This window comes from Mastigoproctus giganteus, chromosome 10, assembly GCF_048544385.1.
Source record: "Mastigoproctus giganteus isolate SK-2022 chromosome 10, ASM4854438v1, whole genome shotgun sequence".
Classification (NCBI taxonomy): Eukaryota; Metazoa; Arthropoda; class Arachnida; order Uropygi; family Thelyphonidae; genus Mastigoproctus; species Mastigoproctus giganteus.
The window spans coordinates 180,564,475-180,584,573 of NC_143584.1; the positions used below are offsets into that span (position 1 = coordinate 180,564,475).

The window sequence follows — 20,099 nt, forward strand, 5'->3', positions numbered from 1 at the left end:
TCTGTTTAATATTATTATTAATCATCTTGTTGATTAAATAATTATTACCATTTGTGCCTATAATATCACTTATTGCTATTCAGTTTTGCCTTCTTTTATAGAAAAAGAAAAATGTCATGATGTAGACACTGACCTAGCAAAGCTTGTATTTAAAGGTATTCAGGTTTGGTTTTTTATTTTTGTAATTTTTTTATTTTTTTTATTTAATATTTTAACTGTTTCTATTTCAGTAATAATGGTAGTAAAGAGCAATTTTCTGCTTAATAAATGATCAAAAAAATTTTGAATTCTGCTGGAAATTATTCTAATTAATCATACTTTTATTGCCATTTCACATCATACTTGTATCCAACAAAATAATTAATAATATCATTATTAATGAATAATGCCACTAATTGTTACTGATATTATTAGCATTAGTTATTATTATTATTATTTATTATTATTATTATTAGCCATATGATACAAGGAAGCCTGAAGCTTATGCTGCACCAGTAAAAAAAAAATTCCTGAGTTACCCTGAGAGAGAGAGAGAGAAAGAGAGAGAGAGAGAGAGAAGAATCATCAAGAAAGAGAAGAATGATGATATCCAACTCAGGACCCTGGGTGTGCCAAGACCATACTCACCAGTGTGAGCCCACAGGGTTAAATTTTAAGATATGAATTAAAATTCCCATTAATGCAAAGCAAAAGTAATTCACTTAGGTTTTAAAATTTGTTATATGTTTATTATAATCTTTTCATCCATTATATAATATATATACTACCCTCCAAAAAGTATCTGGACACACATTGATTTCACATCACAGCCACTCACTTTAATAGTGTGTTCCCCTTTGGTCACTATGACACACTCCATCATCCTAGGCTTTCCACTAATAAATGATAGACTGCTGTGGGTATACTCCTCCATTCTTCCTTCAGAACAGTGACCAGTTTATCTACTGATGTGAGATGTATTGGTCTGGCCCTCACTCAAGATTCCAGTTCCTCCCACAGGTGTTCCATAAAGTTCATATTGGGACTGACTCTGCACCAGCCATTCTAACTTTCGTACATTTATGTCTATGAATCATTTTCAAATAGCACTATTGGTACAGCATGTGTCATTATCCTGTTGAAAAACATTGGGTCTGTATTAGAGAATTGCAGCATTGTAAGGAGTATGGAATTGTCCAAAATGTTAAAATGGGCATTGACATTCATGGTTCCCCACACCACCATCAAAGGTCCTAGGCCATACCATGAGAAAACAGCACTGCACCACCCTCGCTTCCCCCAAATTTTATTATTGGTATGATGTACTCTGGCAGCAAATATTCTCCAAGCATCCTTCATATGCACACCTGTCCATCTGATTGACATAGAGTGTAGTGAGATTATCACTCCATAGAACTAATTTTCACTGCTCTATGGACCAAGTCAGTTGTTTGTTGCACCATGCAAGATGAGACTGCTAATTGAACTTCATTATGTCAGCTTACATGACACTGCTCTCCCATGTAAACCAACACCACAGAACTTTGTACATATTGCATTTGTACAGACCTCAATCCCTGTTGATGCTGTAAACCCATAGTTGATGTTTTGCAGATATGTCTGATGAGATTGTTCTACTACCCTTCTGAGACCCTCTGCACATATGGAGTGAACTATTATTACTTTTGTGTGCATTTCTGGATTATAGTTGGGGTACCATCACACTTCCATTTCTTGATAACAACACTAAAAATCAACTTCAAGTAGTGTACCTGTGAGCAACTGCATGAATCAACAAAGCCATAAATATGACATCTGAAAAATAATCACCTCCCCTCTCAAAATCAGTCAGCTTGGCTCTACAACATTATATGACAAAAAACTAATAACTTGTGTGCTTTAATTGCATAACATTAGTCACTTGTTTACCGGGGAAGGTCCAATAGACTATGAAAACAGGGATATCCATATAGTTTTCAGAGGATAAAATATACCTAGTTCCTTAATGCAGCTTCAGCAGTGTTGATGCTCCTGCATAAGCACTACTCAAACTCCCTCCAGCCACCCCTCGATGTGGGCACCTGTACGTGGTGAGGGGACTTCCCAGTGATGCTCTTGGCCTTCCAGATTAGCATCATTGGGATCTAACACCCATACCTTGGTTCCAGGGTTACATTATTGGAATCGGGCGTTTGCAGCTGTGTGCTGCGACCTGTGGAAACTCGGAAAGGGGGATCCTGGTGGTTGAGGGGCCCAGCCTTGATACACCACTTTGGTCCCTGCTTCAACAAGACGGGTGGTCCTGGACCAGGCCGACTGGGATCAATCGGCGGGTGGTTCTTACTGCTAGGGTCAACTGCATTCCAATAAGTCTCCCTCCCTTTGGTCCTAGGATGGGATCAAGGCTTATTGGAAACGTGGGTATGGTGCTCCTAAGCTAACTTGGCATCCCATTCATGTACGCAGTAGGCGCCTCTGAAGCCAGGTGGGAAGGAGTAGCAGTGCGTAGCACACGCTTCTTGATTAGACCGCGGTTCGAGCCCGTCACCACCAAATACGGAGGATGCAGAAAGGTCAGGGAATTACCACTGCATATCCTGGAGCAATATGGCCTTAGTTGCTAAAGCGCCTAAAAAAAACCAAATAACAACAATAACAACATGTACGCAGTACCTGCTAGGTCACGAGTAGGCGTCCCCTCATAGGGCTCCATGGTGGGTGAGGTACTTAGAGCATCGGAAATTTTTATCTTACTCCTATGAGTAATATTAATCCTACTTCTTCTGTGGCCCCAACAAGGCCATATTGACCTTAGAGGTAGAGGCCTTGTTGATCAGATGATAATGACACCAATTCTGTTAAAAGAGCCAGAACTGAGGAGAAAACACCATCTGTGGCACCTTTTCCTCATTCTCCATTCCATCGGAGACCAGCCAATTGGGAAAATGTCACCCTGCTTTATCTAGAAAAGATTAGAAGGGATGGCAGGATCACCTAAATCCATAAAACGGCTGCGTTCTGGAGATAATTTAGTCGAAACATCAAATACAATGCATGCTGAAAAAATTTTGAAAGCCACATCTATAGGGGGAATACCCATCATCATTTCCCCTCACAAAACTCTGAACTCGTCACACGGTGTCATATCAGAGTGGGATCTTCTTCACATTTCTGAAGAAGAGATCTGCTCTGAATTAAAAGAACAAGGAGTGACAGCTGTCAAGCGAATATCCATGCGAAAGGATGGGAATCTTGTCCCTACCCAAGTTCTCATCCTAACATTTAACACCCCACGGCCTCAAGTTCCATCAAGGCAGGGTACTTAAACTGCCTAGTGAGGATTTACGTTCCAAACCCACTGAGGTGTTTTAAATGTCAAAAGTACAGCCACTCACAGACAGCTTGTCATGGTAACCCTGCCTGTGCTCGATGTGGTGCTAAAGATCACAAGAGCAAGGAATGTCTAGCTCCTAAGATTCAAAAATTAAAAACGGAGCTGAACATCTCCTACCCAGAGGCCAGAAAACGCATCCAACCAATAAATAGTGGGAAGCCTTCATATTCCCAGAAAGTTTCTGGTAAGAGTACCATCGGGACCCAAACTGATATGACTGTTCCCCCAAGGAACTCTTTCACTCCCATTGCTCGCTATTTATTGAGTTCACTAAAGCCTACCCAAAAATCACAGTCAGCTGCCACTCCAATATCGGTACCTCCAGTGCTCCAGCATTACCAGCAGTGAGCACTAAATTAACATCACAGAAAACTGAATTACCCACTTCAGGGCAAGAAATAATGGATGTCGAAACCAAGGAGGTACATGACAAGTCAGTCTTGGAACTCTTTGCGGAGGAAGAAATGGACACAAGACAGCATCCATACTTCCAAGACTGACAAAATTAAGCCCTCAGCACCTCTGAAGCCGCCTGATGGACCCACCAAGCCCAAATAATCACTGAATTCCTACAGTGGAATTGCCGTGGATTCTGGCAAAATATTGATGACATCAAGGTGCTTCTGCAAAAGCACAAACCAGCCTGCTTTTGCATATAGGAGACTTATTTAAAGGCAAATGATGACTCCCACCATGCATAACATTACCATCATTCGTAAGGATAGAATTGTGAATGGTCATGCTCATAGAGGAGTTGCAATCCTAGTCGGCAACCAGATCCCATTTCAGCCTTTGCAGCTTGCAACTAGCATTGAGGCTATAGCAATTCGCCTTACAGTGGGGTTCTTATTAACTGTCTGCTCTGTTTATTTGCCACCTGGAATTGACATCCCCCAGAAAGACTTAATGATCTTATCATGCAATTGCATTCCCCTTGTTTAATTCTTCGGGATTTCAATGGACATAACATTCTGTGGGGTAGTGCTAACATCAGTGAAAGGGGACGAGTCATAGAGCATATGCTCACTGACAATGACCTCTTTCTCCTATATGTGGGAACAAATACCTTCCACATGCCTACCCGTACATTCTCTTCCATTGATCTTTCTGTCTACCAGATTTTCATCACAGAAGATTGTTTGTGTACACTTCTATCACAATGTACACTTCTTCTCTCCTTCCTTCACTTTGGGAGGTGGAAGAAAACCTATATGGAAGTGATCACTTCCCTGTGATAACCACCCTAACTACTGGTAGACCGTGTCTGCCATTTAGTTTACCACGGTGGAAGATTGATCAGGCTGACTGGAATGCCTTTCAACATCTGGCAAATCTTGACATCGCTACAGTCAGTCAGGAGCCAATCAGTGATGCAGTCATGTATGTCACAGAAACGATTATCCAAGCATCTGCAATTACAATCCCAAAATCATCCAGCCGGTTCCCACTATTTCCCAAATCTTGGTTGAATTCAGAATGCACAGCAGCAAAACAAAGCTTGGGGGATATTCCACCGATATCCTAACTGAAAATTTAATATCATTTAAATGTGCACGTGCAAAAGGACATTATGTACGATGTCAGAGCCAAAGCAAATCTTGGACCTGTTTTACATCATCCATAACTCAGGCTGCTAGCTCAAAAGTAGTCTGGGATAAGATCTGGAAAATATCCACCATGCCCTGCAGTGATCCTCGAGCACAATGGATGTCCAATTGCAGATCAAACTGCTGCAGTTGCAAATACTCTAGGGGAAACATTTGCAAAACTCTCTGGAATAACATCTTTCCCTGCAGAGTTTTTGGCCCTGAAAAATAAAAGTGAGAAAAACCAACTAAACTTCTATTCAAAAGGGCTTTGAACCCTATAACAAGCCCTTTTCACAGGAAGAGTTAAATGCAGCACTCTTTCTCATGCATGTAAGTGCTGTGGGGCCCGATGACATCCACTACGAAATGTTAAAACGCCTCTCACTACAACCTAAGGGGCACCTCCGTAGCCAGGTGGGAAGGAGCAGCAGTGTGTAGCACACGCTTCTTGACCAAACCGGGGTTTGAGCCCGTCACCACCAAATACAGAAGATGCGGAAAGGTCAGGGAATGACCACCACATAACCCGGAGCAATATGGCCTTAGTTGCTAATGCTCCTTAAAAAAAAACCAAACAACAACAAACAACCTAAGGATCACCTTTTAATTTTGTTTAACAGAATTTTTCTTAACAAACTATTTCCGGATTCCTGGCGAAAGGCTATCGTTCTTGCTTTCCCAAAACCAGGAAAGGATCCTGGAAATCCAAGTAACTATCGTCCTATTGCTCTGACAAGCTGTTTGTGCAAAGTTCTGGAAAGAATGGTTAATGCATGCCTTGTATGGTATTTGGAAATAAATGGCAGTTTTCCAGGACTCAGTGCGACTTCCGAAGAAATTGATCCACTCTGGATCATTTAATCCGATTGGAAACTTGCATTCATGATACTTTTATTAAATCTGAGCATCTGGTAGCAGTTTTCTTTGATATTGAAAAAGCGTATAACACAGCCTGGTGATTTGGAATATTACAAGACCTCTATAACTGTGGTCTCAGGTCTCAGGGGTAACCTTACTCACTTTATTAAAAACTTTCTTTTGAATCGTCAATTTCAAGTCCGTTTAGGATCCACCCTCTTGCGAGTGTTCTCTCAGGAAGAGGGAGTCCTGCAAGGATCCATTCTAAGTGTCACGCTTTTCGCAATCAAAATAAACTCGATCACAGAACGACTTCCACCCATTGTGAAAAATGCCCTCTACATTGACGATTTTACTATATTTTGTCATTCATGCAATATGAGGGTCATTGAAAGGCAACTGCAGAAAACCATTGATCATCTTACAGCTTGGTCTTTGGCTAATGGGTTCAGATTTTCATTAGCATTAGCATTAGTAGAGGCATTTGATGCAAAAAAGCAAGCTTATGCAGCATCAGCCAAAAAAAAAAAAAAAAACCACTCCCACTTCACCCCTCTGTTTGTTCAAAATACCTGTCCAGCTGAGCCTTAAACTTATTTAGGCTATCAACTTCCACGACAAGGGATGGAAGTCTGTTCCACCAACCAACCACTCTCTGGCTAAAGGCAAATTTCCGCACGTCTATCCTACATCTGTCTTTCCTCAATTTGAATTTATGCCCTCTCAGGTGATTATTCTGAGCGAGAGGAAGAATCCCATCAGCATTGAGCATGCTCAAACCATTCAATGCTTTATACACCTCTATCAGATCACCCCGCTGGTGCCTAGTCTCCAGACACTGTAATTTGCAAACTTAAGCCTTTCTTCGTAAGAGCACCCCTTTGTTCCATTCACTAATCTTGTTGCCCTTCTCTGTACTCGTTCCAGCAGCTCTACATCCTTCTTGAAATGAGGCCTCCAGGCCTGTATACAGTACTCTAGGTGTGGCCTGACCATTGCCTTATACAAGAGAATAATCACCTCCTTATCCCTGCTAGAAAAATTCCTATATATCATTGACAATACACCATGAGCTACTCTTGCAGCCCGTCTGCACTGCTCAGAGAACTTCATATCTGCCTGCACAACCACCCCCAGGTCCCTTTCATTCTCTACCACTGTCAGTGTAATACCACAGAGTTGATACGTTGCTATGGGGTTGCTGTTTCCCATGTGTAGTACTTTACATTTGTCAATGTTAAACTTCATTTGCCACCTCTCAGCCCATCTGCTCAACCTTTCCAGATCCTGTTGCAGCAGCATAGTGTCAGTAGTGCCCTTGACAACCCTGCCTACCTTTGTATCGTCTGCAAACTTTGACATTAAGCTTGATATACCATCATCAATGTCATTTATGAATACAGAAAACAATAATGGACCCAACACTGAGCCCTGAGGGACTCCACTAATAACATTAGTCCACGACGAGCAGTGTCCATTGATTACCACTCTCTGTCTTCTCCCCCTCAGCCACCCCTTTACCCACAGCAGCAATTTGCCTCCAATGTTACACTGCTCCAATTTGTGCAGCAGTCTTCCATGTGCAACAGTATCAAAAGCCTTTCTAAGATCCAAGTATATAATATCAAAGTTATTCCCTGCATCCAGTTCCTTTGTGACTGCATCATAGTATCCAATCAAATTGGTCAGGCAAGACTTCCCCTTAACAAAACCATGCTGTGTCCGAGCTATAACTGAAGTCTTGTCTAAATGATCCTGCAGTGCTTCTTTAACTAGTGCCTCCATTAATTTTCCTGGAACAGAAGTTAAACTCACAGGTCTATAATTGCTTGTGTCAGCTTTTGATCCTCCTTTGTGAATTGGGGTCACATTTGCACATCTCCAGTCTATGGGTACCTCCCCTGAGTCCAAGGAAGCTCTCATAATTATGGCTAAGGGTTTGCTTACTTCCTTTGCTGCCTCCTTTAATATAACTGGATAGATCCCATCCACCCCAGGTGCCTTTCTTGTGTTTATCTTCAACAATTTCTCCTCCACTTTACTCTCAGTTATTACAAGATTCTCTAGCTTACTGCTAGAGTTGAATACACCTCTGGCTTTCCCTTCGCTAAATAACTCCTCATGTGTGAATGTCGATGCAAAATATTCATTTAGTTTGTTAGCTACCTGAGCAGGATCATCAACAGTTGACTCATCGATATCAAGTGGACCAATCTGATTCATTCCCTTCCTTCTAGAGTTTACATAAGTAAAGAACTCTTTGCTGTTTTTCTTTGCATCCCTTGCCCACGATTTCTCGTAATCTGCCTTCGCCTGCCTAACCTCCTTTGAAACTTGCTTACAGATCAACTTGTATCTATCATAGGCTTCTGTGTCATGTGTTAATTTGTATGTATCCCATGCATGTTTCTTCTCTGCCATATGCCTCATCGTTCATCTGACATCCATTTAGGCCTAAACCTTGAACAATATTTCTTAGTTGGTATGTAAAGTCTAGTAGCTTCCAAGATAAGTTCTCTGAATGCTTCCCATTTTGCATTTACTGTTGGTAACATCATCAGTTGGTCCCACTGTATAGAATTTAAATACTGTCTCGGTCCATCGTAGTCGCCTTTACGAAAACAATAACCCTTCCCTTTACCCCTGATGGTAGTTACCTCTTTGAGTAAATCCCACTTCAGCACACTGTGATCACTGCCACCTAGTGGTTCATTTATCTGCAGATTCTTAATGCATGAAGAATCACTGCTGATAATCAAATCAAGAGTATTACTCCCTCTAGGTGCCTCCCGAACATGCTGATGTAGAAAACAATCATCCAATAAATCCACAAAAGCCTTGCTAGTGTGCGAGTGACCAGCCCACAAATTCCAGTCAATATCTGGGAAATTAAAATCTCCCATTATAAGACTCTCTGATTTACTGGCCCCCTCTATTTCCCTGTACAGTTTCTTATTATACTCATCAGAGTCATTAGGCCTATAGCACACTCCTACTCTCAATTTTGATCTCCCAATGCTTATGTCACACCAAACTGACTCGACACTGCACTGTCCAGCGATGTCCACTGGCTTCACTTCCTTGGATTTTATGTATTTCTTAACTAATAGCATAACCCCTCCTCCCTTCCTATCCAGTCTATGTTTTCTGTAGACGTTGTACTCCCCAAATTCCAGTTCTGCATTCCTTATACCTGTGTGACACCAAGTCTCTGATATCCCAACAATATCTGCCTTTGATGTTTTGAGCAATACCTCAAATTCATCAAATTTATTTACTAAACTCCTAGCATTGGTGTACACGCAAGTATACATGCACCTATTTCTATTCTTAGCTACCCTAACACAACCCATGTGTTTACTTGTACCGCAATGACTCCCAGCAGTCTCTGAAATATCCTGAATCTTGTTCTTCAGGCTTCTGCTCATTCCAATAGAAGCAGTGCAAGAATCTCTTTCACCTCTGCCAGTGGCTACTGTCAATCTATTTGTCTTTGTATCCCCCCAAGCTAGCAGTTTTCCGACCCACCTAACCCTGCCTCGATAGCATCAGCAAATATTCTTGCACCCTTTCTATTTAAGTGTATCCCATCCCTGTAGAAGCAATCCCTCCTGTTAATAAGTACAGTCCAGGCTGAAAAAAATTCTACCCCTTGAGCCTTGCACAATCTTTCCAGGGCCGAATTGATCGACAAGGCTCTCATCATATACTCCCTCCTATCGTGTCTGGGCAGAATTGCAGACACTTTCAAATTCAACCCTATTTCACGGCTTTTTTTCAACAGTGACCTGTACTTGTTAAGCAATTCTGCCGGTCTCCTACTCTTGATATCGTTAGTGCCCACGTGTACAACTATATCACCTTTTGTGCCCTTAAAAGATGATATCTGCTCTACAACGTCATCAACCTTTGCCCCTGGCAGACATACCCCGGTCCTGTTCCACCTATCCTTTTTACAAAGCATGTTCCCCGTTTCCCTGACAATAGAGTCACCAACAACTACTAGTTCCTTTGGGACCAGCGCATTCTGCCTTGGGGGTTGCCGCTGTGTTTCACGATGACCAAGTACAAGCTCTGGCGTTGATGTGGGCAGCTGAGAGCTTGATGGGCCCCTCAATTTAGTTCCTTCGAGGGCATCCACCCTGTCCTTCAAGCTCTCATATAGGCCCATAAGAACGCTGAGTTGTTGCCTGATTTCGATACATTCCTTGCATCGTGCACACACACAAAGAAATCCCCCATGGCAATATCATGTCCCGTACCTGAATGCTCCACAAACATCATGCAAGCTGTGCATTTTAGAAGGCTGTGACTCAGAAGGCAACTGCCCCCCTCAGTTCTCCTCTGAGCCACAGCACTTCCATTAGCTTGAGCCTTTTGTTTTGCTGCTCTGGTCTGAGTCATGATTACTTTTAATTTAAATAAAATTTCAATTTCAGTTTATAACCCTAACTTATCTCCCAACACAGCTATAACGGGATATATATTTTTAGCGTCAAGTATTAATCAATCAGTCAAGTATTAATTATCTCCGAGTTCCCTTTATATAATTTCCGTATTAATTAATTATACGTATTTATTAGATTACGTTTGTAATCTAAGTCGGTATATGTATTTAGTTAAAAGTGCAATTTAAATGCCAACGAAGTTGAACAAGTTTAATAGATTTTACCGATCGCTGAAAATATTATAACGTATACTATACTAACACTATCTAGGTTCGATATATAACGATCGTATGACAAAGACAAAGGCAGAAGTTACGAACGGTAATCTATGGACACTTAAGTATTAATTAACTTTCAGATCTCGCTGTCCCAATTCAGAATAAACCAACGATCCTTACTAGGTCTATAAGCTACTTACAAAAAATAATTTGATGTAAAAGATATTCAATAAGCGGCTAAATTTGGCTAAAAAAACTTCTCGTTCAGCGGAGTTGTAACTTGTAACACGTGGATTTGATACCCTTACCGATACTTTTATGCAATTACAAGGCCGAGTAAAGAATAAATACACCAGATTAATCAGAAATATCACAAAATAATGCTATACTACTAAATTTAAATCAAAAGTTTTAGAAAAACAATAATTTCAAATCAATAAATAAGAAAAATCCACTTAGCGGCTTTGAACACGTCTGGCCCGTACTAGCCTCGTCAGCAGACTCCTAATTCAATCATCACAGAAGATTGTTTGTGTACACTTCTGTCACAAACGCAGTCTCCCTCCTGACCCAGAGTTAAGGCTTGGGCAAAGCAACATCCCAGTTGTAGCAGAATTCAAATTCCTTGGACTTATTTTCTACAAGAAACTGACATCTACAACATATTCGTCAGCTTCGACAAGGTGTGTTAAAGGGCTTAATTCGTCATATTCGACAAGGTGTGTTAAAGGACTTAATATCCTTCATGCCCTTTCCTCAACTTCATGGGGTGCAGATCGTACTACCCTTCTTCATCTCTACCGAGCACTTGTCCATTCCAAACTTGATTATGGATCTCAGGTTTATGGTTCTGCTAGAGATAATGTACTTCGGTGGTTAGATCCAGTCCACCCTCAGGCCATCCAGACAGCCACTGGAGCATTTCACACATCTCCTGTCCAAAGCCTTTACGTTGAAGCAAATGAACCATCTCTGTCTCTTTGACGTAAGCAGTTGTCCTTACAGTACGCCTTTAAATTGAAATCCCTGCCCGATCATCCCATGTGGGCATCCATTTTTGAGCCATGTTGGGAAAACCTCTACAATACCCGTCGGACTGCCAACAAACCTTTTGTTATTCAGATCCAAGGACTGTTAAATGAACTAGACATGAGAGTAAACAACATTGCCCAGTCACCAGTGCAATTCCTTCCACCCCGCTATGCCTATTTTCCAACTTGTGACCTCCCTTAAGATCTGGGAGAAGGCTACTACGCCATCATCTGTCTACCAACAACTCTTTGCATTACATAGAGAGCAGTATTCTGACTTCCTGCCAGTCTATACAGATGGCTCAAAATCAGAATGTCATGTGGGATCTGCTGTTGTGTTTCCTCGCAAAACATTATCCAATAAGATCCCACAAGAAACTAGTATTTATACTACAGAGTTGCGTGCAATAGAAACAGCCCTAAATCACATTAAAAATAGCAATTACCAAAGGTATATGGTTTATAGTGATTCCTTGGGCGTGTTACAGGCTCTAGTATCGATGAGGTATAACCCTCATCCGATCCTGTCCCGGATCCGGCAGACCCTTTTTTCTCTCATGGAATTGGAATTTGACATTCGCTTTTGCTGGATCCCAAGCCACATTGGATCCAGGGAAATGAATTAGCTGATACCGCTGCCAAATCGGCCATTTCCCTGGATAATCGTTGCCTGTCAGTCCCCTTTACAGACAAATAATACGCAAAATTACATTCCCAACGGCAAGATTCTTGGCATGGACAGGCCACAAATAAACTACATCACATTAAGCTTGTAATTATGCATTGGTAGTCCAGTCTACACAGGGTTCGAAGAGAGGAAGATGTTCTTGCTCAGCTCCGCATAGGTCATAGTCATCTAACACATTCCTATTTGCTGAGGGCAGATGACCCACCTATGAGTGAGATGTGTAGTGCTATTTTAACCGTCCATCATCTTTTTATAGAATGTCCTGTTTTTATAGAAGCACGACACTTGTGTTTTACCATTTGCACTCAGGTTATAGGTGACAGAGACAACATGTCTGACATTTTTAAATTTTTACATTCTATTAATTTATATACAAAGATTTAAGTTTTATATTTTATATGGGTTTACTTAACTTTATACCTTTTTTACATAATAGCTTGACGTGGTAGCCTAGGTATAGGCTACCACGTCAAGCTATTATGTAAAAAAGGTATAAAGTATTTTGGTAGCCTAGGCTACCAAATATAGGCTACCAAAATGTTTAGTATTTCGTTTAAATTTGACTTGGCACATTATGGCCTTAGCTGCTAATGTGCCATTACAAACCAAATAAAATCAAAACCCTCCAGCCACAGTTGGCAGAAAGGCATAAATATACCTTTCTTCCTTTTCTGGAATGCATCTTTATGCCTTCCAGAGCATTGTCTGTAGGTCTGTTCAGTGAACTGTTTTGTTGCTTGCTTTTGAAGCTGTTTAGAGCGGTATCCTTGAAATGTAGATCTTTTGAGTCTAACCCCAAAGTAAGGCTCTGGGGTCGATGGCATATACCCAGTAATTTTGAGGCAAGCAGCCAGAGAGTGTACTGAACCATTGAGGTTAATTGCAAGGGCATCAGACTTGGGAGAGATGCCTTTGGATTGGAGAAGTGACAGTATATTACTAATACATAAAGGTGGTTCTAAGACTGAAATCGATAACTACAGACTGGTTAGTCTGACTTCAGTGGTAGGAAATATCTTACAGGAAATTGAGTGCAATTCAGGAATTTAGATAGAAATGGAATTCTGAAGCTCACTCAACGTGGTTTTCTTAAGGGGAAAATCATGTTTAACTAACATGGTAAGCTATTTTGACATAGTTATTCATGAAATGGATGTAGGGAACAATTGGGACAGTTTATTTGGATTTTAGCAAAGCATTTGATCAGTCCCTCATAAGAACTTAATGTATTTTACTGATCAGTCCCTCGTGAGAGTTTACTAGATTACTGATAGATTGCAAGCATCTAAGATGGATTGCAGGGTGGCTGCGGGGCAGAAAGCAGAGGGATGTGATTAATGGATATTCTTCAGGTTGGTGTAACATCAGAATTGGGGTTCCTTAAGGATAGGTTCTTGAACCACTTGTTTCTGATTTTTATAAATGACATCAACAAAGGGATAATCGGCATAGTGTCAAAATTCGGATGATGTAAAGATTGGGAGAGTTGTTAATGATCAAGATAACTTGAACAGGCTTCAGGAATGGTCAGAAAAGTGGCAGGTATGTTTTAGCATTAGTAGAGGCATATGATTCAAGAAAGCAAGCTTATAATAGCATCAGCCAAAAAAAAAAAAAAAAACTTCACCCATCCATTAACTCCAGTGTTTGTCTAGTTCTGCCTTGAATTTATTTAAGCTGTCAACTTCTACAACAACAGATGGAAGTTTGTTCCAGCAATCAACCACAAATCTCATGAGCATTGAGCTTGCTCAAACCATTCAAGGCCTTATATGCCTCAATCAGATCACCTCACAGGTGCCTAGTCTCCAGACACTGCAGTTTGCAGAACTTGAGTTTTTCTTTGTAAGAGCAACCCTTTATTCCATTCACCAATCTTGTTGCCCTTCTCTGTACTCATTCAAAGCGGCTCTACATTCTTCCTAAAATGAGGACTCCAGACTGTATACAGTACTCAAGGTGTGGCCTGACCATTGCCTTATACAAAGAGATAATCACCTCCTTGTCCCTGCTATAAAAATTCCTATATATATCATTGACAAGACACCATGGTGTCTGAGCAGAGCAGACAGTCTGAAAGCTACTCTTGCAGACTGTCTGCACTGTTCAGAAAACTTCAAATTTAACTGCACAATTACCCCCAGGTCATTTTCATTCTCTACCACCTTGAGTGTACCCAAACACCCAAACCACACACACACACACACACCTAAAATTTGTACCACACAGTTGATACATTACTCTGGGGTTACTGCTACTCATATGCAGTACTTTACATTTGTCAATGTTAAACTTCAGTTGCCACCTCTGAGCCCATCTGCTCAACTTTTCTAGATCCCTTGCAGTAGCATACTGTCATTAGTGTCATTAACAACTCTTCCAACCTTCGTATTGTCTGCAAACTTGGACATTAAGCCTGATATAATATACCTTCATCAATATCATTGATAAATACAGAAAACAACAATGGGCCCAACATGGACCCCTGGGGGACACCACTAATAACATTACTCCACGAAGAGCAGTGTCATTGATTACCACTCTGTCTTCTCCCACTCAACCATCCCTTTATCCATAGCAGCAACTTTCCCTTAATGCCATACTACTCCATCTTGTACAGTAGTTTTCCATGTGCAACAGTATCAAAAGCTTTCCTGAAATCCAAATATATATCAAAATTATTTTTTACATCCAGTTCCTTTGTGACCTCATTATAGTATCCAATCAGATTGGTCAAATAAGACTCCCCTTTAACAAACCTATGCTGTGTCTGAACTATAACTGAAGTCTTCTCTGTATGATCCTGTAGTGCATCTTTAACCAGTGCCTCTATTAACTTCCCCGGAACAGAAGTTAAACTAACAGGTTTGTAATTACTTGTGTCACCCTTTGATCCCCCGTTGTGAATTGGGGTCACATTTGCACATCTCCAGTCCACATTTAATGCAGCAAAATGCAAGGTCTTAAACTTGAGGAATAGCAACCCGAAAATAACTTATACAAAAAAAAAAAAAAAAAAAAATTTTGTTTATACTCAGGCACAATCACCAAGTAAATGTAGTTTGCAATAAATCACGAATACAGTTAATAATCGTATTTAACACCATGGACTTGAACCCAGTCCACTCTCAGTATGCTCTTGCTCTTAAAAGCTTCCTCCTTATGATTTGCTAATTGTTTTTTTTTTTTTTTTTTTTTTTTATTAATTGGGTATCCAGTTTTCTCTTTGACTGCTTTCTGTCTTCTAACTTCTTCACTAATGCTAATGTTCTCCAAACTTCAGTACTTTCTCCCATTCTTTTCCTCATTGTATATTAATGATCTTCTTCCATTGACCAGAAATCCTATCAATAATTTTGCTGATGATAGCACATTGCTTTCCACCTTCCAGTTTGAGAAACCCTTCCCTGCACAAACAGCTTTAATTTCTTTAATAATCACTACCATTTCCTTAAATGCTGATCTCCAGGTAATTTTCCAGTGGGGCAAAGATAACTTTGCTGATTTCAATTTTTCTAAAACTCAGTCCTGTCTTATATCTCAAATAAAGGAGTCTTCTGCTCCTATGCTTATCTTCAATGACACTCAGATTTCTAGACAAGTCATATATCTCTATTACCCTGACTCCTAATCTCTCTTAGCATAAGCATATCACAAATATTGCTTACTCTGCACCAGAAAAACTGGGTTTTTTCTTTCAGTCTTGGCATTAAGTTTCTTCCAAACAGTTACTCATTGTGTATAAATCTGAAATCTGCCCTACCATGGAATATTGTTTCCACATCTGAGGTGGTGCTCCCATAACCTCTTTCAGGTTTCTAGATTCGGTTCAAAAGAGGGCAGTTAAGTTAATCAATGACCTATCTCTAACAAAGTCTCTCCACTCTCTGTCTCATAGTTGTTCTGTTTCTGCTACATGCCTTTACTGTAGATACTTACATGGGCACTGTTCTTCTGAATTGGCTTCTATAATTCCCACTATCTCTTCCAAACCAAACCAAACACATGCCACAACCAGTCAGCATCCTATTACTATACAACTTCAAATTCACAGAACTTTTATTCTTCCTCATTTATCCCTTCAATTTATGTTTTCTGGAACAATTTCCTTTCACATGTAATTGCTAAAAATTACTATATACAGAAATTCAAACCTAATGTCAACATGTGTCTTCTATAATTGTTTCAACCTTCAACCCACACACAATCCTAAGTATTATAGGTTCTAATACCTTTCATGCTTGGGATTTTCGTTAAAAAAAAAAAAAAAAACTCAACTTGCATACTCCTATACTCTTGCTTATGACCACTCAGCTACCTAATGAGGTTGTTTTAAAAACAGAAGAGGAAAAAAAGAATCTGGGGCTTTCTAAGAACAGTGTGAACAAGTGTTCAGGAAAGCCCATGGTATCCTATCCATGATTTATTGAACAGTATCCTGTAGAAATTGGGAGGTCATAAAGCTTCCAAGTATGGAGACTTCATCTGAAAAAAGACATTGCTTCTTGAAAGGGGCCAAAGATCGGCAACTCGCATAGCGAGATTGGCAAAAGGGTGACTATATGAGGAAAGATTTTGATTATGTGGGCCAGGCTACACAGCTTGGCAACAAGGCATCTTAGGGGGGGGGGGGTATCTGATTGTGGCTTGTAAGGCTCAGAGGTATTAGTAAAATGAACGAAGGCAGAATTTTTCACTGTTATAAAGTATTCCAGATCTAAGGACCATAAATTCAAATTACAAATGGAAAGTGGCTTAGACCAATCATAAGAATTTTGCTTTTAACCACCTATTTTAAAGTGTAGTTTTCAGGAGGATGCGGAAAGGTCAGGGAATGACCACCGCATATCCCCGGAGCAATATGGCCTTAGTTGCTAATGCTCCTAAAAACCAAATAACAAACAAACATCATCTAGCCTTTTAGCCATTGGGCCCCTAATGGGACCTACCGTTGCCCACACTTGGCCCCATGGAGGCAGACCAGGTACACCCAGTATAATTATGTTTACTTTGGCAGGTTCTGCCACCTAATTTCCTGAGATTTCAGTGGCTAAAACCTAAAAAAAAAAAAAAAGAGGGAAAAAAAAGTTAAGGAGGTAGGCCAAATGGTAATAAGGTTGTTGCCTGGTTTACTTAAGTTTTTGAGTGTGGCTTTGGAATAATTTTGGTTTCATTAGTTCTGGGGTCAACAGAGAAGGCAACCTCAGATGGTCAGTGAGCATGCCCATGCCCCCACCAGAGGGAAGAAAATGGGGTGGTGAGGAGGGGAGGAGACAATGGACTTCTATCCCCCACCCAGGAAGTAGGAAGAAAGTACTGTGCAAGAGTGCACTGGTATGGGGAGGCCAATGGCCTTGGCAGCAAGCTGCAGCAATAGTCATGTCCGGTGTGTTTGTCTCAGAGGTCACAGCTGCTGGTTCAGGATATGTATAGAGTCAAGTTTGATTTGGTGATTATTGGCGTCTTCCGCTGCAGAGGGATCTTGAGACAGGTGAGCAATGGACTGCGTCGATTCCATATCCTTTCCTGGTCCTGTTGCAGAAGGTCCTTAGTGTAGTTAGCTCAGTCTTTCTGTTTGAATGTTTTTGTTCAGTTAGGTTGAGTTGTTTCATTCAGATACTGGCTTTAGCTGTAATGAATAGCAATGACAACCTATGTAAAGCTGCTAAAAGGAAATGGTTGGAAGACAAAGCAAAGCAGTGCAAAGAGGCAAATAAACGTCACAACTCCAAAACAACTTACCAGGTTATAAAGGAACTCTCTAAAACATACATCCCGAAACACTGATGATGAAAAATAAAAACAATATAAAAACAAGAAACACGCAAGAAATTAAAAAATATATGGAAAGAATATTACCAAACCCTGTTCAAAGGGGAAGGAAAAAACGCTCTTGCCTTAGATAACAGAAGAGATAAAGCACTCTTGATAACATTAACTCTTGATAATGAAAAATACCTGGGAGTAATTGTGCAGTCAGATATGAAGTTTTCTGAGCAATGCAGACAGCCTGCCAGGGCAGGTCATGGGGTTTTGTCAATGATATATAGGAATTTTGCTAGCAGGGAGAAGGAGGTGATTGTCCCTCTGTATAAGGCAATGGTCAGGCCACGCCTTGAGTACTGCGTACAGGTCTGGAGGCCTCATTTAAGAAAGGATGTAGATTTACTTGAGCGTGTACAGAGAAGGGCAACAAGATTGGTGAGGGGAATGAACAGATCCTCTTACCAAGAGAGGCTTAAGTTCTGCAAATTGCAGTGGCTGGAGACTAGGCACCTGCGCGGTGATCTGATTGAGGTATATAAGGCCTTGAATGGGTCGAGCACGCTGAATTCTGATGGGATCCTTCCACTTGTTCAGATTACGAACCTTCAGATTAAGGGGGCATAAATTCAAATTAAGAAAAGACAGATGTAGAATAGATGTGCGGAAATTTGCCTTTAGCCAGCAGGTGGTTAATTGCTGGAACAAACTTCCATCTGTTGTTGTGGAAGTTTACGGGTTAAATAAATTTAAGGAGGAACTGGACAAGCATTTGGAGGGAATGGTGTGATTTTTTTTTTTTTTTTGGCTGATGCTGCATAAGCTCATACACTTGCTTTCTTGCATCACATGCCACTACTACTACAAAAGAAGTTCAGAAAGCAATTAGCCAAATGAAGATTGACAAGGCACCCGGAAATTATGGTATCCAAGCAGAACTATAGAAATTCGGAGGCAATGCAATGTTAAAACACCTCACACAATTGTGTAATCTAATTTTATTTACAGGTGATATACCAGAAGACTGGAAAAGTGGAATAATAGTACCTATACACAAAAAAAAAAAATAAAAAAAATAGAAAGAAAGTTGTCAAAATTATAGACCCATTACCCTTTTAAACCATATATATAAAATATTTATAAGGATCTTACAAAATAGGATACTTAAAACATATGAAGAAACAATAGGGGAAGAACCAGAAGGATTTAGAAAAGACAGATCAACAATAGATCAGATATTCACACTAAACATCATTGCAAAAAAATATTGGAATAAGAAGAAACCTCTTTATTTGTGCTTCATTGATTTCAAGCAGGCATTTGACTCTGTAAACAGAGAAAATTTAATGAAGCAACTACAAAAAATCCCACTTGATCATGAAATAACCATGCTTGCAAACAATTTCTACAAAAATACAATGATTAGACCAGGGTTCGATCCCATCACCACCAAATACGGAGGATGCAGAAAGGTCAGGGAATGACTGCCGTATATTCCCTGAGCAATATGGCGTTAGTTGCTAATGCTCTTAAAAACCAAATAACAAAAATACAAGAGCAATAGTGAAATTCAATAACCTTAAAACAGAGAAATTTGAAATAGAGAAAGGAATCATACAGTGAATAATTTGGGCATCCGAGATGAGCAGTAGTTGTATCAACCGATAAAATGAGATTTTGTCAGAAAAAGTACATGGGGTTTGGCAGACTGCAAGTGGAAATGGACATCGTTGAGATTAGAATTGAGACCACGTATTAAAATGAATTAGGAAGTGTTTGGGAGGATTAAATCTTTTCGCAGATAAGCTTGCTCTATTAGTTTGACAATTCATGATGTATTCAATAGTAAGAAAAAGTGGGTGAGACATGCTATATGAAGTAATGAAATTTTTGGATATGGTGTACACATCGTAAGAATATACCCAGATCCTTGTCATGACGTGGCCTCGACAATGCCCCCCCCCCCGCATACACTCTACTCGGACTCCTTCCAGTCACTATCTGGCAGAGTAGAGGTAGCAAGATTATGCACTAGCTGATCCGGAAGCCTCCTAGAGAGTTACCAATAGGTTCGATCCGGTGTACTAACTAGCGGCCACCCTGCAAACACCGTTTTAGATCTGTACCCTTG

At 40.4% G+C, this 20,099-nt stretch overlaps 1 protein-coding gene across 1 annotated transcript in view; it reads left to right on the plus strand.

Annotated features, from left to right (window-relative positions):
- LOC150079586 (uncharacterized) overlaps positions 1 to 20,099 on the plus strand; it is a 1,000,533-nt gene that overhangs the window by 736,573 nt on the left and 243,861 nt on the right. Inside the window, exon 12 of the mRNA XM_090383129.1 lies at positions 102 to 155. Coding sequence (XP_090239255.1) covers positions 102 to 155 — 54 coding nt within the window. The remainder of the gene's footprint in view (positions 1 to 101; positions 156 to 20,099) is intronic.